Raw genomic sequence first — 18,586 nt, 5'->3', positions numbered from 1 at the left:
CACCATAGGTACATCAGATGATATGTCTCACTATAGATACATCAGGTGACATGTCTCACCACAGACACATCAGGTGACATGTCTCACCAGACACATCAGGTGACATGTCTCACCATAGATACATCAGATGACATGTCTCACTATAGATACATCAAGTGACATGTCTAACCACAGACACATCAGGTGACATGTCTCACCACAGATACATCAGGTGACATGTCTCACTATAGATACATCAGGTGACATGTCTCACTACAGACACATCAGGTGACATGTCTCACCATAGATACATCAGATGACATGTCTCACTATAGATACATCAAGTGACATGTCTCACCATAGACGACACATCAGGTGACATGTCTCACCATAGGTACATCAGATGACATGTCTCACTATAGATACATCAGGTGACATGTCTCACCACAGACACATCAGGTGACATGTCTCACCATAGATACATCAGATGACATGTCTCACTATAGATACATCAGGTGCCATGTCTCACTACAGACACATCAGGTGACATGTCTCACCAGACACATCAGATAACATGTCTCACCACAGACATATCAGGTGACATGTCTCACCATAGATACATCAGATGACATGTCTCACCACAGACACATCAGGTGACATGTCTCACCACTGACACATCAGGTGACATGTCTCACTACAGACACATCAGGTGACATGTCTCACCACAGACACATCTGATGGTACGTTTAACCACAGACAAGTCACTAGTGTGCGGGCTTCATAATCATGACCGGTTGACTGTATTACAATAATTTTAAAGGACGTATACATAATTAAGATAAACCGTGGATATTAACTGTTTTATTGACATGGACGGATAGGGATGTGATGTCGTTTTTAAACTTTATCCATTTTGCTATATTATAACTTTTTAAAAATTATTTTTCATATGCAAATCAGTAATTAGTATAAATACAAATTAACCGATTGACCGATACGCTGGACAATGGGTCATGTGATCTGTTAACGTATAATCACAAATGTCTGGTAGTATCGTAAATATTGGAAATATTTACATTGACATATACATTTAGTGATATGTGAATTCAGTCCTGGAATTTCTAACAATGAATTGTTTTCGTTATTATTGCAACGATACATTTAAAGTATAAATATATATGTAGTCACATAATAAAATGTACCGCAGTACAGTTTAACGGAAACATTACACAATAGACTAGTATTCTTATCATAGGTATCATCACTTGATCATGTTGGCACGCTATAAAACAAAGCCAATCGTGTCGAGAAATTATCAGATAAAACACTATACAGTCTGTATACTGAACTCGTGTACCTCCGATATACACCAACATATACACAAAACCGATTCCATTCCAGTAGTTCTATTGAGTTCGTACAAGTAGATCTGTTATACGTAAAGTTTTCCCTAGAGGTTCCGTCTCTTTAGATTTCATTCACGTTGTTACCATTTTATCCCATTAGTGTCAGGTTTTAAGAGAAATTCCGTGCATGCTGTAATCATTACGTTAATTGTCCCGTCTTAACAGATTTCATTACACATCCAGTTATCATTGTGTCCGTTAATTGTCCCGTTTTAACAGATTTCATTACACATCCAGTTATCATTGTGTCCGTTAATTGTCTCGTTTTAACAGATTTCATTATACATCCAGTTATCATTGTGTCCGTTAATTGTCTCGTTTTAACAGATTTCATTACACATCCAGTTATCATTGTCCGTTAATTGTCCCGTTTTAACAGATTTCATTATACATCCTGTTATCATTGTGTCCGTTAATTGTCTCGTTTTAACAGATTTCATTATACATCCAGTTATCATTGTGTCCGTTAATTGTCCCGTTTTAACAGATTCCATTTAAGATGATTCAGTAAAAGTGCTAATTTTGTTTCGTTATCACCTGTTTGCGGAAAGTCTTTGAAGTCCACAAGTATACACCCCACGCCCTTCCTATTATTATTATTTTTACATACAATCATCAGTGTTCTAGGAAAAACTGTACATGTATCTTGCAAAAAGTACATAACATGCATTAATTTGGCACTGGTCTTTAATGTCCTGAATGTATCCCGTCTTACTACCACCAGGGAGCTCCGTTATCATATTGACATGATTCTGATTCTAATCATTCACCTTCCCTGCCACGGAATGAGAAATTATATTAATTACTCTGTTCGATTAATACCATATCTTTGTTAACCATTACCATGGTGTCCCTACTAAACCTTTCATCAAGGCGTCCCAATAGTGTGCGGTATTAATAGATTTTACTAAACTTTTACCATGGTGTCCCAATAGTGTGCGGTATTAATAGATTTTACCAAACTTTTACCATGGTGTCCCAATAGTGTGCGGTACTAATAGATTTTACTTAACCTTTACCATGGCGTCCTAATAGAGCCCTGTTTTAAGAATTAAACTTTTACCAACGTGTTTGGATACTTTCCCGATTTGTCGATAAACAGAAACTACAGGTCAGTATTTACTACATGTAGTACACGTTTGGTCGATGCCTTGTAACAGGCGAATCGGACAATGTACTACTATCCAACTATGGAATCATTTAGATAACGAAATCCGACAAAGTGTTACGTACTCGGCCTTTAAACATTCTCTTCAAAATTTTACAGACACAAAAGTTCCCTTCTACTATCAAATTGGTGACAGAAAACAGAACATTATGCACGCAAGATTAAGAAACAGATCTAGTACCCTAAACAACGATTTATTTCATGCAAATTTGATTAATTTTAAACACTGCCAATGTGGACACCCTGTTGAAGATGCATATCATTTCTTTTTTGAATGTAATAATTACTCTGTTCAGCGTTTGCAACTGTTTCGTGATCTAAATTATTTCATCCCACTAGACCTGAAACTTCTGCTATTCGGAAAAAATGAACTTTCTCATCAAGAAAATGCAACTATATGCCAATCAACCCAACTATTTATTAAAAATACAAATAGATTTTAATGATATCTTTATTGGAAATTAATGTACATTGTATTTTTGTCTTTGCGGACTCGGGTGACATTCGGGTGTGTGTGAAATTTTATAAATGATGGACCAGAAAAGAAAAGGAGGAAGACACCACTGGCATGGATTATCATAGACATTAGACAAGTTTGAACGAAAGGAAAGTCGAATTGTGTACCAAAGTGATTGTTGCCCGAGTCCGCTTAGGTCTACCACAAAACTATTTGTCTTTATTAAGTATTTAGATATACATGTATATCCCATATATATAAGATTATTTGTATCAATATCTTATAAAATCTCTCTCTCTCTCTCTCTCTCTCTCTCTCTCTCTCTCTCTCTCTCTCATAAAAATTAGATTGTAAATATGTAAATAAAACTGCCATCATGTAAATTTTCTCTCAATGTAAAATTGTATCGGGAGAGGGCTTAATATAAGTTGTTCGTTACAAATGATATTATATATGAGATGTGTAGTACATATACATGTGTAAGGATTTGTGTGCGTACGTGTGTGTGTGTGTGTGTGTGTGTGTGACAGATCCATCACTGCTATCATATTATTTGTAATGAACCCAAGCTACGTATAGTTCTGAGAAGTATTTTAATGACTAAAGTATAATTTCTTATTTTTAGGTATTTCTCCTGGTCGAATATAAAATGATTTAAGTAATACAAATTTGAGGAGAATATTTTTTTTATAATGCGGTCGTCCTTGCAGTCACAAACGGTACTACGACACGTGCGTGACAATGGTACGAGTCACTTCCTGTAAGATACATGTATTGAACTATCCGGCGTGCGGCATACATTACAAGACTCCACATTTTTCGAAAAAAGGACATTCCACAGTCAATGCGCCATGGAATTCACACTGTTTACACATTGCACAAATGACTATGTCGATATCTGATTATTTCCAGAAAGACGAGAACAGACACAGATACAGCATATTACAGTATTTTGACACAACCAGGCCAGAGTAATGTATATAGTTTCCACACTTGCACTGCGCTTCAAAACATGACCCATTTATCATCATCTTCCGATATCACTCCTGGTGAAAGGCATGAAAGCGCATTGTGGATTGTTGAAGAACACGACAAAACACCAATAAACCACTTCCTTCTGTAATGACTAGATATACACAATATATCTTCATACTTGTCTGCACATTACACTTGAACCAAGTCATATTTAGACGTCATCGTTAACGTTTCGGAAATCGACGACATTTCTCTTTGGTAAGTATAAGTCCACCCTTCCAAATCACAACACATCGTTTACCGATCCTCCGTCGTTTACTCCCTTAGCTGTAGCGGAAAACCTTTACTTTTCCGCGGTCAAAGCCAACCCACAGGATGTTTTCGTTTTGGAGACTGACAGCCACGGGTCTGGCCTGGTCAACGTGGAGTGTACTGAGGTATCGGCCTTCCCTGTTTATCAGTAATAAAGATCGGTTGTTTCTGTCCGCTATGATCAAGTTCCCGCTGGCATCGAAGCACATATCGTACGGATCAAAGAACGGTCCGGATTTCTTCTTGCCAGCTGAATCGCTCTTGTTTCCTCTGTACCGGAACTGAAGGAGCAAGTTTGAATCCATGACCATGATGTGTGGTTTGTCATCTCCACCCCACTCTGGATCGTCCCCATCAGCCACGGCAATGTTACCGGAAACTGGACACTGTGCGATGTGGCGTGGAAAAGTGACCATTTGTCGCTTGGTACGGTCAGTGGTAGTCCGCTGAACGACTTCGCCTTCTGGTGTGTAAACTGTCACAGTTTTGTGTGTACCGACCATCACCTTGTTGTCCCTGGTGATACAGAGAGACAGCGGCAGGTCGGTGGAGTGGAAACCTCACCCGAAGTGTCTTCTCAGACGATCCTGCCTCCCGAATCTTGTAATCGTCCTCGCTGGACACCCACATGTTGCCAGTGATTGGTGACAGGCAGAGATCGTCCGGAATAACCTTGAGTTCGCGCTTATCCTTGAGCTTGCCCTTTTTGTTTACCAGGAGGATGTCGTACGTGAATATGTCGAGGATCCATGTGTACGGTGTGTTGGCCACGGAATGCAGAGAGTGGATGTCGGTGGCGTGCTCGAACTCGGACAGACAGTACACTGTTCGGTTCCCGTGGTAAGGCATGTTCAGTACGCCTGATTCGCTCCCGTCAAATATACCAGAAGCAGAGTCGTCAATAAAGTCCAGCATAATCTTCGTGGCAGGGTTCCCCATCGCGGTCTGTTGGTCAGCTTCAGTTTGTTCATCCGGCATGGTAAGCCCACCAAAGCTCTGCTCGATCTGATCGAGGGAGAGCGATCCGGCGTTAAATAGGGTCGATCGCATGGCTGGTGCCGTCGGTAGTTTCATGGCATTACTCACCTTTTTCTCCATTGAGTAAACTTGGGTAGGATTCCCTGTCTCTAACGTATTCTGACATTCGCTCACTGATGTGTTCAGTTCCGCATACAAGACATGCAGCTGCTTCCGATACTTCAGCATCTTTTCTTCATTTTCATTTTCTGTTTCCTCACACTGTGCCACGAACTTGTTAGTAATTCTGTCAATTTCTTCTTTAAGTGTCTGGCCTTGTTGACGAATTTTGACTACGAGTGCTTTGTACATCGATTTATTTTCAGCCAATCTCTCATTAGCGAACTCCACTTGTTTCTTGACCTTTGGAATCGCCGTTCTTTCAGCCTTTTCAATGAAGTTACGTATGTTTTCTCTTTTGAGAGGGGCAACGTCAATGAGCTTGACCAATCCATGACGTTGATGTGTTGTCGTTACACAGTCAACACAGACAAGTGTTCCTTCACAGTCTTCACAGACCAGCGTAACTTCACGACTAGGGTGATCTTTACAGTATATTGACCCGTTAATCCTGACCGGAATTAGGGATCTTGGAGCCCGAACAGGCAATTTGGAACGTTTCGATTGATTCTTCACAGAAACGCTTTTCACTGAATATGAAGCGCTCTTAATGCTCGCACTCCTCATGCTTCTCGGCAGAGACGGTGTTGACCGTTTCGACATACTGGATGGAATATATATCCTCTTACGCTGTAATATAATATGTCACCTCCTTCGGCGCTTCATTCTGGCCGTTTGTCGTCTAGTTACGAACAGTTTAACTAAGCATTGTCTTTGCAATCATGACCACTGAGAACTGGCCAACATATTAGATCGGTATGATATAGCCAAATTAAACCTCACGTTGTGGTACGACACAATGACAGTTCGAGAAACAATAGCTATAAAGCATTAGGGTTGCCTCCATACGTGTCAATCAATTACAATATGTGTGTATCGGGGTAGGTGAATCTAATCTGGACACCCGATCATTAAGAACCACACGGTTACTGGTGTATTGATAGCGGTGTACGTACACTGGGTACAAAGCCAGGCAGTCTCTGGTCCGGTGGTTACGGACTATGTCTAGAGGTGCAGTCTCTGGTCCGGTGGTTACGGACTATGTCTAGAGGTGCAGTCTCTGGTCCGGTGGTTACGGGCTATGTCTAGAGGTGCAGTCTCTGGTCCGGTGGTTACGGGCTATGTCTAGAGGTGCAGTCTCTGGTCCGGTGGTTACGGGCTATGCCTACAGGTGCAGTCTCTGGTCCGGTGGTTACGGACTATGTCTAGAGGTGCAGTCTCTGGTCTGGTGGTTACGGACTATATCTAGAGGTGCAGTCTCTGGTCCGGTGGTTACGGGCTATGTCTAGAGGTGCAGTCTCTGGTCCGGTGGTTACGGACTATGTCTAGAGGTGCAGTCTCTGGTCCGGTGGTTACGGGCTATGTCTAGAGGTGCAGTCTCTGGTCCGGTGGTTACGGGCTATGCCTAGAGGTGCAGTCTCTGGTCCGGTGGTTACGGGCTGTATCTAGAGGTGCAGTCTCTGGTCCGGTGGTTACGGGCTATATCTAGAGGTGCAGTCTCTGGTCCGGTGGTTACGGACTATGTCTAGAGGTGCAGTCTCTGGTCCGGTGGTTACGGGCTATATCTAGAGGTGCAGTCTCTGGTCCGGTGGTTACGGACTATGTCTAGAGGTGCAGTCTCTGGTCCGGTGGTTACGGGCTATATCTAGAGGTGCAGTCTCTGGTCCGGTGGTTACGGACTATATCTAGAGGTGCAGTCTCTGGTCCGGTGGTTACGGGCTATATCTAGAGGTGCAGTCTCTGGTCCGGTGGTTACGGACTATGTCTAGAGGTGCAGTCTCTGGTCCGGTGGTTACGGACTATGTCTAGAGGTGCAGTCTCTGGTGCGGTGGTTACGGGCTATGTCTAGAGGTGCATTATCTGGTCCGGTGGTTACGGACTATGTCTAGAGGTGCAGTCTCTGGTCCGGTGGTTACGGGCTATGTCTAGAGGTGCAGTCTCTGGTCCGGTGGTTACGGGCTATGTCTAGAGGTGCAGTCTCTGGTCCGGTGGTTACGGGCTATATCTAGAGGTGCAGTCTCTGGTCCGGTGGTTACGGACTATATCTAGAGGTGCAGTCTCTGGTGCGGTGGTTACGGGCTATATCTAGAGGTGCAGTCTCTGGTCCGGTGGTTACGGGCTATGTCTAGAGGTGCAGTCTCTGGTCCGGTGGTTACGGGCTATGTCTAGAGGTGCAGTCTCTGGTCCGGTGGTTACGGGCTATGTCTAGAGGTGCAGTCTCTGGTCCGGTGGTTACGGGCTATGTCTAGAGGTGCAGTCTCTGGTCCGGTGGTTACGGACTATGTCTAGAGGTGCATTATCTGGTCCGGTGGTTACGGACTATGTCTAGAGGTGCAGTCTCTGGTCTGGTGGTTACGGACTATATCTAGAGGTGCAGTCTCTGGTCCGGTGGTTACGGACTATGTCTAGAGGTGCAGTCTCTGGCCCGGTGGTTACGGACTATATCTAGAGGTGCAGTCTCTGGTCCGGTGGTTACGGACTATGTCTAGAGGTGCAGTCTCTGGTCCGGTGGTTACGGGCTATGTCTAGAGGTGCAGTCTCTGGTCCGGTGGTTACGGGCTATGTCTAGAGGTGCAGTCTCTGGTCCGGTGGTTACGGGCTATATCTAGAGGTAATGCTTTATCGATTTGTTTGGTGCCTCACCCTGTCATTAACAGATTGGTTCTCGCGGTATTGCGCTCAATACTTGTTCCCTTTTATTTCTCTCTTTTCCGGGATCGTCTAAGTTTTGGTTTATTTTGTTTAACGTCCTATTAACAGCCAGGGTCGTTTAAAGATGTGCCAGGTTTTGGAGTACCCGGTTTTTCCTGTCTTTTCCTCAGTGTTTTCCCCGGGTTTTTTTCTCGGTGTTTTCCTCAGTTTTCCCCAGTCCTTTCCCCAGTGTTTTTCATCTGTTTTTCCTCAATGTATTCTCAAGTGTTTTTCCAAACCCTTTTCTCCTGTTTTTTTCTCAGTGTTTTCCTTTGTGTTTTCACCTGTCTTTTCTTCAGTGTTTTCCCCGTCTTCACCACTTTTTTTCTTTAGTCGTTTCCTCCAGTCTTCAGTGTTTTATCCAGTTGTTTCCTCAATGTTTTCCCCAAGTCTTTTTCTCCTGTTTTTTCTCAGTGTTTTTTTCTTGGCGTTTTCACCTGTCTTTTCCCCAGTCTTTTTCTCCGTGTTTTCCCTATCTTTTCCTCAGTGTTTTTTTCTGTCTTCCACTCTTAGTTTTCCTTAGTTTTTTCCTCCGTGTTTTCCCTGTCTTTCCCTCAGTGGTTTCCACCGCGTTTTATTTAGTGCTCTTCTCCTTGTTCCCCTCTTTTTCTTTTTTTTCCTTGGTCTTTTCCTCCAGTGTTTCTTCAGTGTTTTCCCCAGTCTTCTCTTCGTGTTTCACCTGTCTTTTCCTCTGTGTTTTCCCCGTTTTCTCCTCTATTTTTCCTTAGTCGTTTCCTCCAGTCCTCAGTGTTTTATCCGGTATTTTCCTCAGTGTTTTCCCTGTTTTTTCCTCAGTGTTTTCCCTGTTTTTTTCCTCAGTGTTTTCTCTGTTTTCCCCAGTCTTTTCCTCAGTTTTTTTCATCTTTTCCTGAGTGTTTTCCTCAGTTTTTGAAGCCTTTTTATCAGTGTTTTTTTTCAGTTTTTTCCTCAGTGCTTTCCTCCTGTTTTCCCCAGTGTTTCCTCATTTTTCCCCTCAGTCTTTTCCCATGGTTTGCCCTCTGTTTTCCGTCCTGAATTCATCAGTGTTTTTTTTTCGTCAGGTTTTCTTGCTACGTTTTTCTTCCTGTTTTTCCTTCTGTTTTTTCTCAGTGCTTTTCCTTTCTTTTTACCTCCGTGTTTTCCTCAGATTTTCGTCTTTTTCATGAGTTTTTCTCATCGTTTTCCTCCTGTTTTTCCTAAGTATTTTTCTTCTGTCTTTTCCTTAGTGTTTCCCTGTTTTTTCCTCATCGTTTTCTTCCTGTTTTTCTTCAGTGTTTTTCATAAATGTTTTCTTCCCTGTTTTTCCTCAGGTTTTCCCCATGTGTTTTCTGCGGTATTTTTCTCCGTGTTTTCCACAGTGTTTTCTCTAATCTTTTCCTTCGAGTCTTTTCTTCATGTTTCTTCCTCAGACTTTCAGATAAAACTTGACATGAGTGCTAAATTAAGGATTATCATTAAGTTATTCAAAGGAGTCTGAATACTGAAACAGTCCTTAAAATGTTCAATGACTACAGAACTAATAAAAGCATAGTAAAATATCTCTAACTGCACAATCAATAGACTTACAGTAGGAAACAACAGGCTTCAAAACATGTCAATTAAACATTAAAAGCAGAAGAAAAATCACCCGCCAGCATTGCATGATATGGTAGCCGGCTACCACCTCGCAACCTGGCAATCTTGAAAAGGTTGACAGAGGGCAATTGTCTGACAGGTGTGATGTATGACAGGTGTGTTGTGTGACAGGTGTGTTGTATGACAGGTGTGTTGTGTTATAGGTGTGTTGTATAACAGGTGTTGTGAGACAGGAGTGTTATTTACAGGTGTGTTGTGTGACAGGTGTGATGTATGACAGGTGTGTTGCATGACAGGTGTGTTATGTTACAGATGTGTTGTGTGACAGGTGTGATGTATGCGGTGTGGTGTATGACAGGTGTGTTGTATGACAGGTGTGTTGTATGACAGGTGTGTTGTGTGACAGGTGTGTTGTGTGACAGGTGTGTTGTATGACAGGTGTGTTATGTTACAGATGTGTTGTATGACATGTGTGTTGTGCGACAGGTGCGTTGTGTTACAGGTGTGTTGTGTGACAGGTTTGTTGTGTGACAGGTGTGATGTGTGACACGTTTGGGATATCACAAGTGGGATATATCACAGGTGCGTTGTGTTACAGGTGTGTTGTGTGACAGGTGTGTTGTGTAACAGGTGTGATGTGTGACAGGTTTGGGATATCACAAGTGGGATATATCACAGGTGTGTTGTGTTACAGGTGTGTTGTGTGACAGGTGTGATGTGTGATAGATGTGATGTGTGACAGGTGTGATGTGTGACATGTGTGATGTGTGATAGATGTGTTGTGTGACAGGTGTGTTGTATGACAGGTGTGTTGTGTAACAGGTGTGATGTGTGACAGGTTTGGGATATCACAAGTGGGATATATCACAGGTGTGTTGTGTTACAGATGTGATGTGTGACAGGTGTGATGTGTGACAGATGTGTTGTGTGACTGGTGTGATATGTGACAGGTTTGGGATATCACAAGTGGGATATATCACAGGTGTGTTGTGTTACAGATGTGATGTGTGACAGGTGTGATATGTGATAGATGTGATGTGCGACAGGTTTGATGTGTGACAGGTGTGATGTGTGACAGGTGTGATGTGTGACAGGTGTGTTGTGTGACAGGTGTGATGTGCGACAGATGTGATGTGCGACAGGTTTGATGTGTAACATGTGTGATGTGTGACAGGTTTGATGTGTGACAGGTTTGATGTGTGACATGTTTGATGTGTGACAGGTGTGATGTGTGACAGGTGTGATGTGTGACAGGTGTGTTGTGTTACAGGTTTGTTGTGTGACAGGTTTGTTGTGTGACAGGTTTGATGTGTGACAGGTGTGATGTTTAATGTACATTGTTAAATGTGGAATGTGATATGACAGATGCAGTATTCTTTTTTTGTAGAAGAAGGGTGAAAATAGTGAAAATATTTCTAACATCAAAACCTCTCACAAAAAAGTCTCCAATATTCAAATCTTTTATTTGTTAATTTGTTGAAGAGACTACAATAAAATATGAAACAAGCACATATAACTTGCTGTCAGCACTACACCACATACTGGTATCCATACCATATATATTGGTATACATGTATATATAAATATCACATTCTTTATCACAACACTTCCCTCTTCCCCTCAATCATCTTACTATGTCACATTGCATAATCATATACCAGAAGAAACAATGAAATAAACAATCTACAGGGCATGTATATAATACCTGTAGGTGATAAACCATTCATTGTTTTATTTTGGAATGAAGAGTTGATCTGAGACATACATATAGATATACAGGTCTTTATCATGGCTTAATGTAACTCAGTTATAAAACAGGTGTGTGTACACATAACAAATGAATATCTGATGAATGCTTTGTTCAGTATGAAATAGTCCGATAGTCTTGTCAGGAGAATATGTAGCTATGATATACCTATATACAGTATGTTAAATATATACCTGAGATAACAATGTGGATCATTTAATGAACACATATATAACATATATATAACATCTATTATATAGGTCATATCAAGCCAATCTTTACACACCTTCATGCCTAATACACCTATACCAGTATTGATAAACAAGGAAGAGAGAGTCCTACAACTATCAATATTAATAACCAGGTAGTTAGAGTTCTACAACTATCAATATTAATAACCAGGTATTTAGAGTTCTACAACTATCAATATTAATAACCAGGTAGTTAGAGTTCTACAACTATCAATATTAATAACCAGGTAGTTAGAGTTCTACAACTATCAATATTAATAACCAGGTATTTAGAGTCCTACAACTATCAATATTAATAACCAGGTATTTAGAGTCCTACAACTATCAATATTAATAACCAGGTAGTTAGAGTCCTACAACTATCAATATTAATAACCAGGTAGTTAGAGTTCTACAACTATCAATATTAATAACCAGGTATTTAGAGTTCTACAACTATCAATATTAATAACCAGGTATTTAGAGTTCTACAACTATCAATATTAATAAACAGGTAGTTAGAGTTCTACAACTATCAATATGAATAACCAGGTATTTAGAGTTCTACAACTATCAATATTAATAACCAGGAAGTTGGAGTTCTACAACTATCAATATTAATAACCAGGAAGTTAGAGTTCTACAACTATCAATATTAATAACCAGGTAGTTAGAGTTCTACAACTATCAATATTAATAACCAGGTAGTTAGAGTTCTACAACTATCAATATTAAAAATAACATAGAGTCCTACAACTATCAATATTAATAACCAGGTATTTAGAGTTCTACAACTATCAATATTAATAAACAGGTAGTTAGAGTTCTACAACTATCAATATTAATAACCAGGAAGTTGGAGTTCTACAACTATCAATATTAATAACCAGGTAGTTAGAGTTCTACAACTATCAATATTAATAACCAGGTAGTTAGAGTTCTACAACTATCAATATTAAAAATAACATAGAGTCCTACAACTATCAATATTGATAACCAGGTATTTAGAGTTCTACAACTATCAATATTGATAACCAGGTATTTAGAGTTCTACAACTATCAATATTAATAATAACGTAGAGTTCTACAACTATCAATATCAATGACCAGGTAGTTAGAGTTCTACAACTATAAATATAAATATCCAGGTATTTAAAGTTCTACAACTATCAATATTAATAATAACGTAGAGTTCTACAACTATCAATATTAATAACCAGGATGTTAGAGTTCTACAACTATCAATATTAATAATAACGTAGAGTTCTACAACTATCAATATTAATAACCAGGTAGTTAGAGTTGTACAACTATCAATATAAATAATAACGTAGAGTTCTACAACTATCAATATTAATAACCAGGTAGTTAGAGTTCTACAACTATCAATATTAATAATAACGTAGAGTTCTACAACTATCAATATTGATAACCAGGTAGTTAGAGTTCTACAACTATCAATATTAATAACCAGGTATTTAGAGTTCTACAACTATCAATATTAATAATAACGTAGAGTTCTACAACTATCAATATAAATAACCAGGTAGTTAGAGTTCTACAACTATCAATATAAATAACCAGGTAGTTAGAGTTCTACAACTATCAATATAAATAATAACGTAGAGTTCTACAACTATCAATATTAATAACCGGGATGTTAGAGTTCTACAACTATCAATATAAATAATAACGTAGAGTTCTACAACTATCAATATTAATAACCGGGATGTTAGAGTTCTACAACTATCAATATAAATATACAGGATGTTAGAGTTCTACAACTATCAATATAAATAATAACGTAGAGTTCTACAACTATCGATATTACTAACTAGGTTGTTAGAGTTCTACAACTATCAATATAAATAACCAGGATGTTAGAGTTCTACAACTATCAATATAAATAACCAGGTAGTTAGAGTTCTACAACTATCAATATTAATAACCAGGTAGTTAGAGTTCTACAACTATCAATATTAATAACCAGGATGTTAGAGTTCTACAACTATCAATATTAATAATAACGTAGAGTTCTACAACTATCGATATTACTAACCAGGTAGTTAGAGTTCTACAACTATCAATATTAATAACCAGGCAGTTAGAGTTCTACAACTATCAATATTAATAACCAGGCAGTTAGAGTTCTACAACTATCAATATAAATATACAGGATGTTAGAGTTCTACAACTATCAATATTAATAACCAGGTTGTTAGAGTTCTACAACTATCAATATTAATAATAACGTAGAGTTCTACAACTATCAATATTAATAACCAGGATGTTAGAGTTCTACAACTATCAATATTAATAATAACGTAGAGTTCTACAACTATCGATATTACTAACCAGGTAGTTAGAGTTCTACAACTATCAATATTAATAACCAGGCAGTTAGAGTTCTACAACTATCAATATAAATATACAGGATGTTAGAGTTCTACAACTATCAATATTAATAACCAGGTAGTTAGAGTTCTACAACTATCAATATTAATAACCAGGATGTTAGAGTTCTACAACTATCAATATTAATAACCAGGATGTTAGAGTTCTACAACTATCAATATTAATAACCAGGTATTTAAAGTTCTACAACTATCAATATTAATAACCAGGCAGTTAGAGTTCTACAACTATCAATATAAATATACAGGATGTTAGAGTTCTACAACTATCAATATAAATAATAACGTAGAGTTCTACAACTATCAATATTAATAACCAGGTAGTTAGAGTTCTACAACTATCAATATTAATAACCAGGTATTTAAAGTTCTACAACTATCGATATTAATAACCAGGCAGTTAGAGTTCTACAACTATCAATATTAATAACCAGGATGTTAGAGTTCTACAACTATCGATATTACTAACTAGGTATTTAGAGTTCTACAACTATCAATATTAATAACCAGGTAGTTAGAGTTCTACAACTATCAATATAAATAATAACGTAGAGTTCTACAACTATCGATATTACTAACTAGGTTGTTAGAGTTCTACAACTATCAATATAAATATACAGGATGTTAGAGTTCTACAACTATCAATATAAATAATAACGTAGAGTTCTACAACTATCAATATTAATATCCAGGTAGTTAGAGTTCTACAACTATCAATATAAATAATAACGTAGAGTTCTACAACTATCAATATAAATATACAGGATGTTAGAGTTCTACAACTATCAATATAAATAATAACGTAGAGTTCTACAACTATCGATATTACTAACTAGGTTGTTAGAGTTCTACAACTATCAATATAAATAACCAGGATGTTAGAGTTCTACAACTATCAATATTAATAACCAGGATGTTAGAGTTCTACAACTATCAATATTAATAACCAGGATGTTAGAGTTCTACAACTATCGATATTAATAACCAGGATGTTAGAGTTCTACAACTATCAATATTAATAACCAGGATGTTAGAGTTCTACAACTATCGATATTACTAACTAGGTTGTTAGAGTTCTACAACTATCAATATAAATAACCAGGATGTTAGAGTTCTACAACTATCAACAGATTTGTGTCTCTACATTAGGTGAAAATCTTATCTAATACCCTGTATCTGAAATAAAATTAACGCATCATAGAAAACAAAATACACCAAAAAAGAACTGAAGTATGAACACAAATCCAAAGTGTCTTAAACAGCACCACATCTCGAGGGAAGACTATTTTATTTTGGGTACTGAATCTAATAATCTTCTCTACTGTTATAGCTGTTTTTGTTGTCATGGAGATGATATTTCGTATTTTATAATTTAGTATAAAATTTGAATTAAGACACTCTTGCCACTTGATTTATTTCATTTTTGTGATGACTGCAAATCTGAATTATATTAGTACCCCCCAATCCCCTTCCAATATTACAATGTGACCATATAGATATTGCACATAGTCCATCTGTCCATATAGGATATATCTCCTGTCATATTCTATATCTAGTCCATCTGTCCATCTGACTATGTGGGATATATCTCCTGTCATATTCTATACCTAGTCCATCTGTCCATCTGACTATGTGGGATATATCTCCTGTCATATTCTATACCTAGTCCATCTGACTATCAGGGATATATCTCCTGTCATATTCTATACCTAGTCCATCTGTCCATCTGACTATGTGGGATATATCTCCTGTCATATTCTATATCTAGTCCATCTGTCCATCTGACTATCTGGGATATATCTCTTGTCATATTCTATATCTAGTCCATCTGACTATCTGCGATATACCTCCTGTCATATTCTGTATCTAGTCCATCTGTCCATCTGACTATGTGGGATATATCACCTGTCATATTCTGTATCTAGTCCATCTGTCCATCTGACTATGTGGGATATATCACCTGTCATATTCTGTATCTAGTCCATCTGTCCATCTGACTATCTGCGATATATCTCCTGTCATATTCTATATCTAGTCCATCTGTCCATCTGACTATCTGGGATATATCTCCTGTCATATTCTGTATCTAGTCCATCTGTCCATCTGACTATCTGGGATATATCTCCTGTCATATTCTGTATCTAGTCCATCTGTCCATCTGACTATCAGGGATATATCACCTGTCATATTCTATATCTAGTCCATCTTTCCATCTGACTATCTGGGATATATCTCCTGTCATATTCTATACCTAGTCCATCTGTCCATCTGACTATGTGGGATATATCTCCTGTCATATTCTATACCTAGTCCGTCTGTCCATCTGACTATGTGGGATATATCTCCTGTCATATTCTATATCTAGTCCATCTGTCCATCTGACTATCTGCGATATATCTCCTGTCATATTCTGTATCTAGTCCATCTGTCCATCTGACTATCAGGGATATATCTCCTGTCATATTCTGTATCTAGTCCATCTGTCCATCTGACTATCTGGGATATATCTCTTGTCATATTCTGTATCTAGTCCATCTGTCCATCTGACTATCTGCGATATGTCTCCTGTCATATTCTGTATCTAGTCTATCTAGTCCATCTGTCCATCTGACTATCTGGGATATATCACCTGTCATATTCTATATCTAGTCCATCTGTCCATCTGACTATCTGGGATATATCTCCTGTCATATTCTGTATCTAGTCCATCTGTCCATCTGACTATGTGGGATATATCTCCTGTCATATTCTGTATCTAGTCCATCTGTCCATCTGACTATCTGGGATATATCTCTTGTCATATTCTGTATCTAGTCCATCTGTCCATCTGACTATCTGCGATATATCTCCTGTCATATTCTATGTCTAGTCCATCTGTCCATCTGACTATGTGGGATATATCTCCTGTCATATTCTGTATCTAGTCCATCTGTCCATCTGACTATCTGGGATATATCTCTTGTCATATTCTGTATCTAGTCCATCTGTCCATCTGACTATCTGCGATATGTCTCCTGTCATATTCTGTATCTAGTCTATCTAGTCCATCTGTCCATCTGACTATCTGGGATATATCACCTGTCATATTCTATATCTAGTCCATCTGTCCATCTGACTATCTGGGATATATCTCCTGTCATATTCTGTATCTAGTCCATCTGTCCATCTGACTATGTGGGATATATCTCCTGTCATATTCTGTATCTAGTCCATCTGTCCATCTGACTATCTGGGATATATCTCTTGTCATATTCTGTATCTAGTCCATCTGTCCATCTGACTATCTGCGATATATCTCCTGTCATATTCTATGTCTAGTCCATCTGTCCATCTGACTATGTGGGATATATCTCTTGTCATATTCTATATCTAGTCCGTCTGTCCATCTGACTATCTGCGATATATCTCCTGTCATATTCTATATCTAGTCCGTCTGTCCATCTGACTATTTGCGATATATCTCCTGTCATATTCTATATCTAGTCCATCTGTCCATCTGACTATGTGGGATATATCTCCTGTCATATTCTATATCTAGTCCATCTGTTTATATTTCATTTGTAACCGTGCCAACAGCCTGTAATACAAGAGCTGTTGGAGAACAGCATAGCTCGTCTCGCAAATTTTTGTCAATAAATAATTAAAATATATTGATTGGAATGGTTTCGCAAATTGCATTAATAATATTTATATTGTTTACTTGATCAGATTATGTTTTGTGAATTCATGCAATTTTCAAAACCATACCATTATATATATATATATATATATAAATTATTTATTGACAAACATTTGGGAGACAAGCTATGCTGTTGTTAAATGAATATATTAAATACAAATGTAATTGCTTTTGGACATATTTCTTCAATTTTTTGACAAAATATTATCCTAATGAGAGTTGTCTCCCTTGAAAAATGTGGATCGGTATAAATTGTCTATTGTGAGCATTTTCACATTGTTTTATTTTCAGTTTCACCCCAAGAAGGGATAGTGTAACTCCATAGGGACTCTTTTACCAAATATCAGCACCCTAGTACAATCATAAAGTGATGTGTTAAATAGCTTTCAACATTTGCACAAAAATTTTAAAAAAATGTGTTTTTTTCCCCAAAAAATATTTCAGTTTAACTCCGGCAAGGGATAGTTTAACCCCCACAGGGAACCTAATACCATGTATTACTATGCCTTTCAACACTCACAATATAAACTTAACACAAAGTCCAAAGATTTAAAAACAAATCCATTTTTTTTTTTAAAGTTTTACTCCAGGAAGGGATTGTCTTACTCCATAGGGACTCTATTGCCAAATATCAGCATCCTAGTACAATTATAAAGTGATGTATTAAAACCTTTCAACACTTGCACCAAAAACTTAACGCAGAAATATTCTAAGTCCAAAAATTTGAAAATTCTGGTTTTTCCCAAAAAAAATCTTTTAGTTTAACATTGGCAGGGGATAGTTTAACCCAAGAGGGAGTCTATTACCAATTATCAGCACCCTAGTACAATTATAAAG

General features: G+C 38.2%; 2 protein-coding genes and 1 long non-coding RNA gene across 3 annotated transcripts; all 3 read right to left on the bottom strand.

The window, feature by feature from the left end:
* Window positions 1–3,477: 3,477 nt before the first annotated feature.
* LOC117326269 lies at window positions 3,478–4,930 on the bottom strand. Its single transcript, XM_033882948.1, has one exon. It carries the CDS (start codon window positions 4,798–4,800, stop codon window positions 4,309–4,311), a length of 492 nt encoding a protein of 163 aa, XP_033738839.1. The 5' UTR covers window positions 4,801–4,930; the 3' UTR covers window positions 3,478–4,308.
* Window positions 4,875–6,037, bottom strand: LOC117331190. Its single transcript, XM_033889821.1, has 2 exons — window positions 4,970–6,037; window positions 4,875–4,913 (listed from the first exon to the last, which is right to left on the bottom strand). The coding sequence occupies exons 1-2, from the start codon at window positions 6,035–6,037 to the stop codon at window positions 4,875–4,877; spliced, it is 1,107 nt and encodes a 368-aa protein (XP_033745712.1).
* Window positions 6,038–11,121: 5,084 nt separating this feature from the next.
* Window positions 11,122–17,751, bottom strand: LOC117326261. The gene is made up of 2 exons (XR_004532454.1): window positions 15,780–17,751; window positions 11,122–15,732 (listed from the first exon to the last, which is right to left on the bottom strand). It is a non-coding gene; the product is annotated as an uncharacterized LOC117326261 (long non-coding RNA).
* Between the last annotated feature and the right edge of the window lie 835 nt (window positions 17,752–18,586).

This window comes from Pecten maximus, chromosome 1, assembly GCF_902652985.1.
Source record: "Pecten maximus chromosome 1, xPecMax1.1, whole genome shotgun sequence".
Classification (NCBI taxonomy): domain Eukaryota; kingdom Metazoa; phylum Mollusca; class Bivalvia; order Pectinida; family Pectinidae; genus Pecten; species Pecten maximus.
The sequence above is the reverse complement of the archived record's forward strand: the minus strand, read 5'-3'. Positions and strand labels throughout refer to the sequence as shown.

Bases quoted from the DNA above. Each gene is read 5' to 3' on its own strand.
- LOC117326269 (XM_033882948.1), bottom strand. From the start codon at position 4,800: ATGGTCGGTACACACAAAACTGTGACAGTTTACACACCAGAAGGCGAA.
- LOC117331190 (XM_033889821.1), bottom strand. From the start codon at position 6,037: ATGTCGAAACGGTCAACACCGTCTCTGCCGAGAAGCATGAGGAGTGCG. The intron at 4,914-4,969 runs GTTATTCCGGAC...GTGGGTGTCCAG, and splicing joins AGGATAAGCGCGAACTCAAG to CGAGGACGATTACAAGATTC.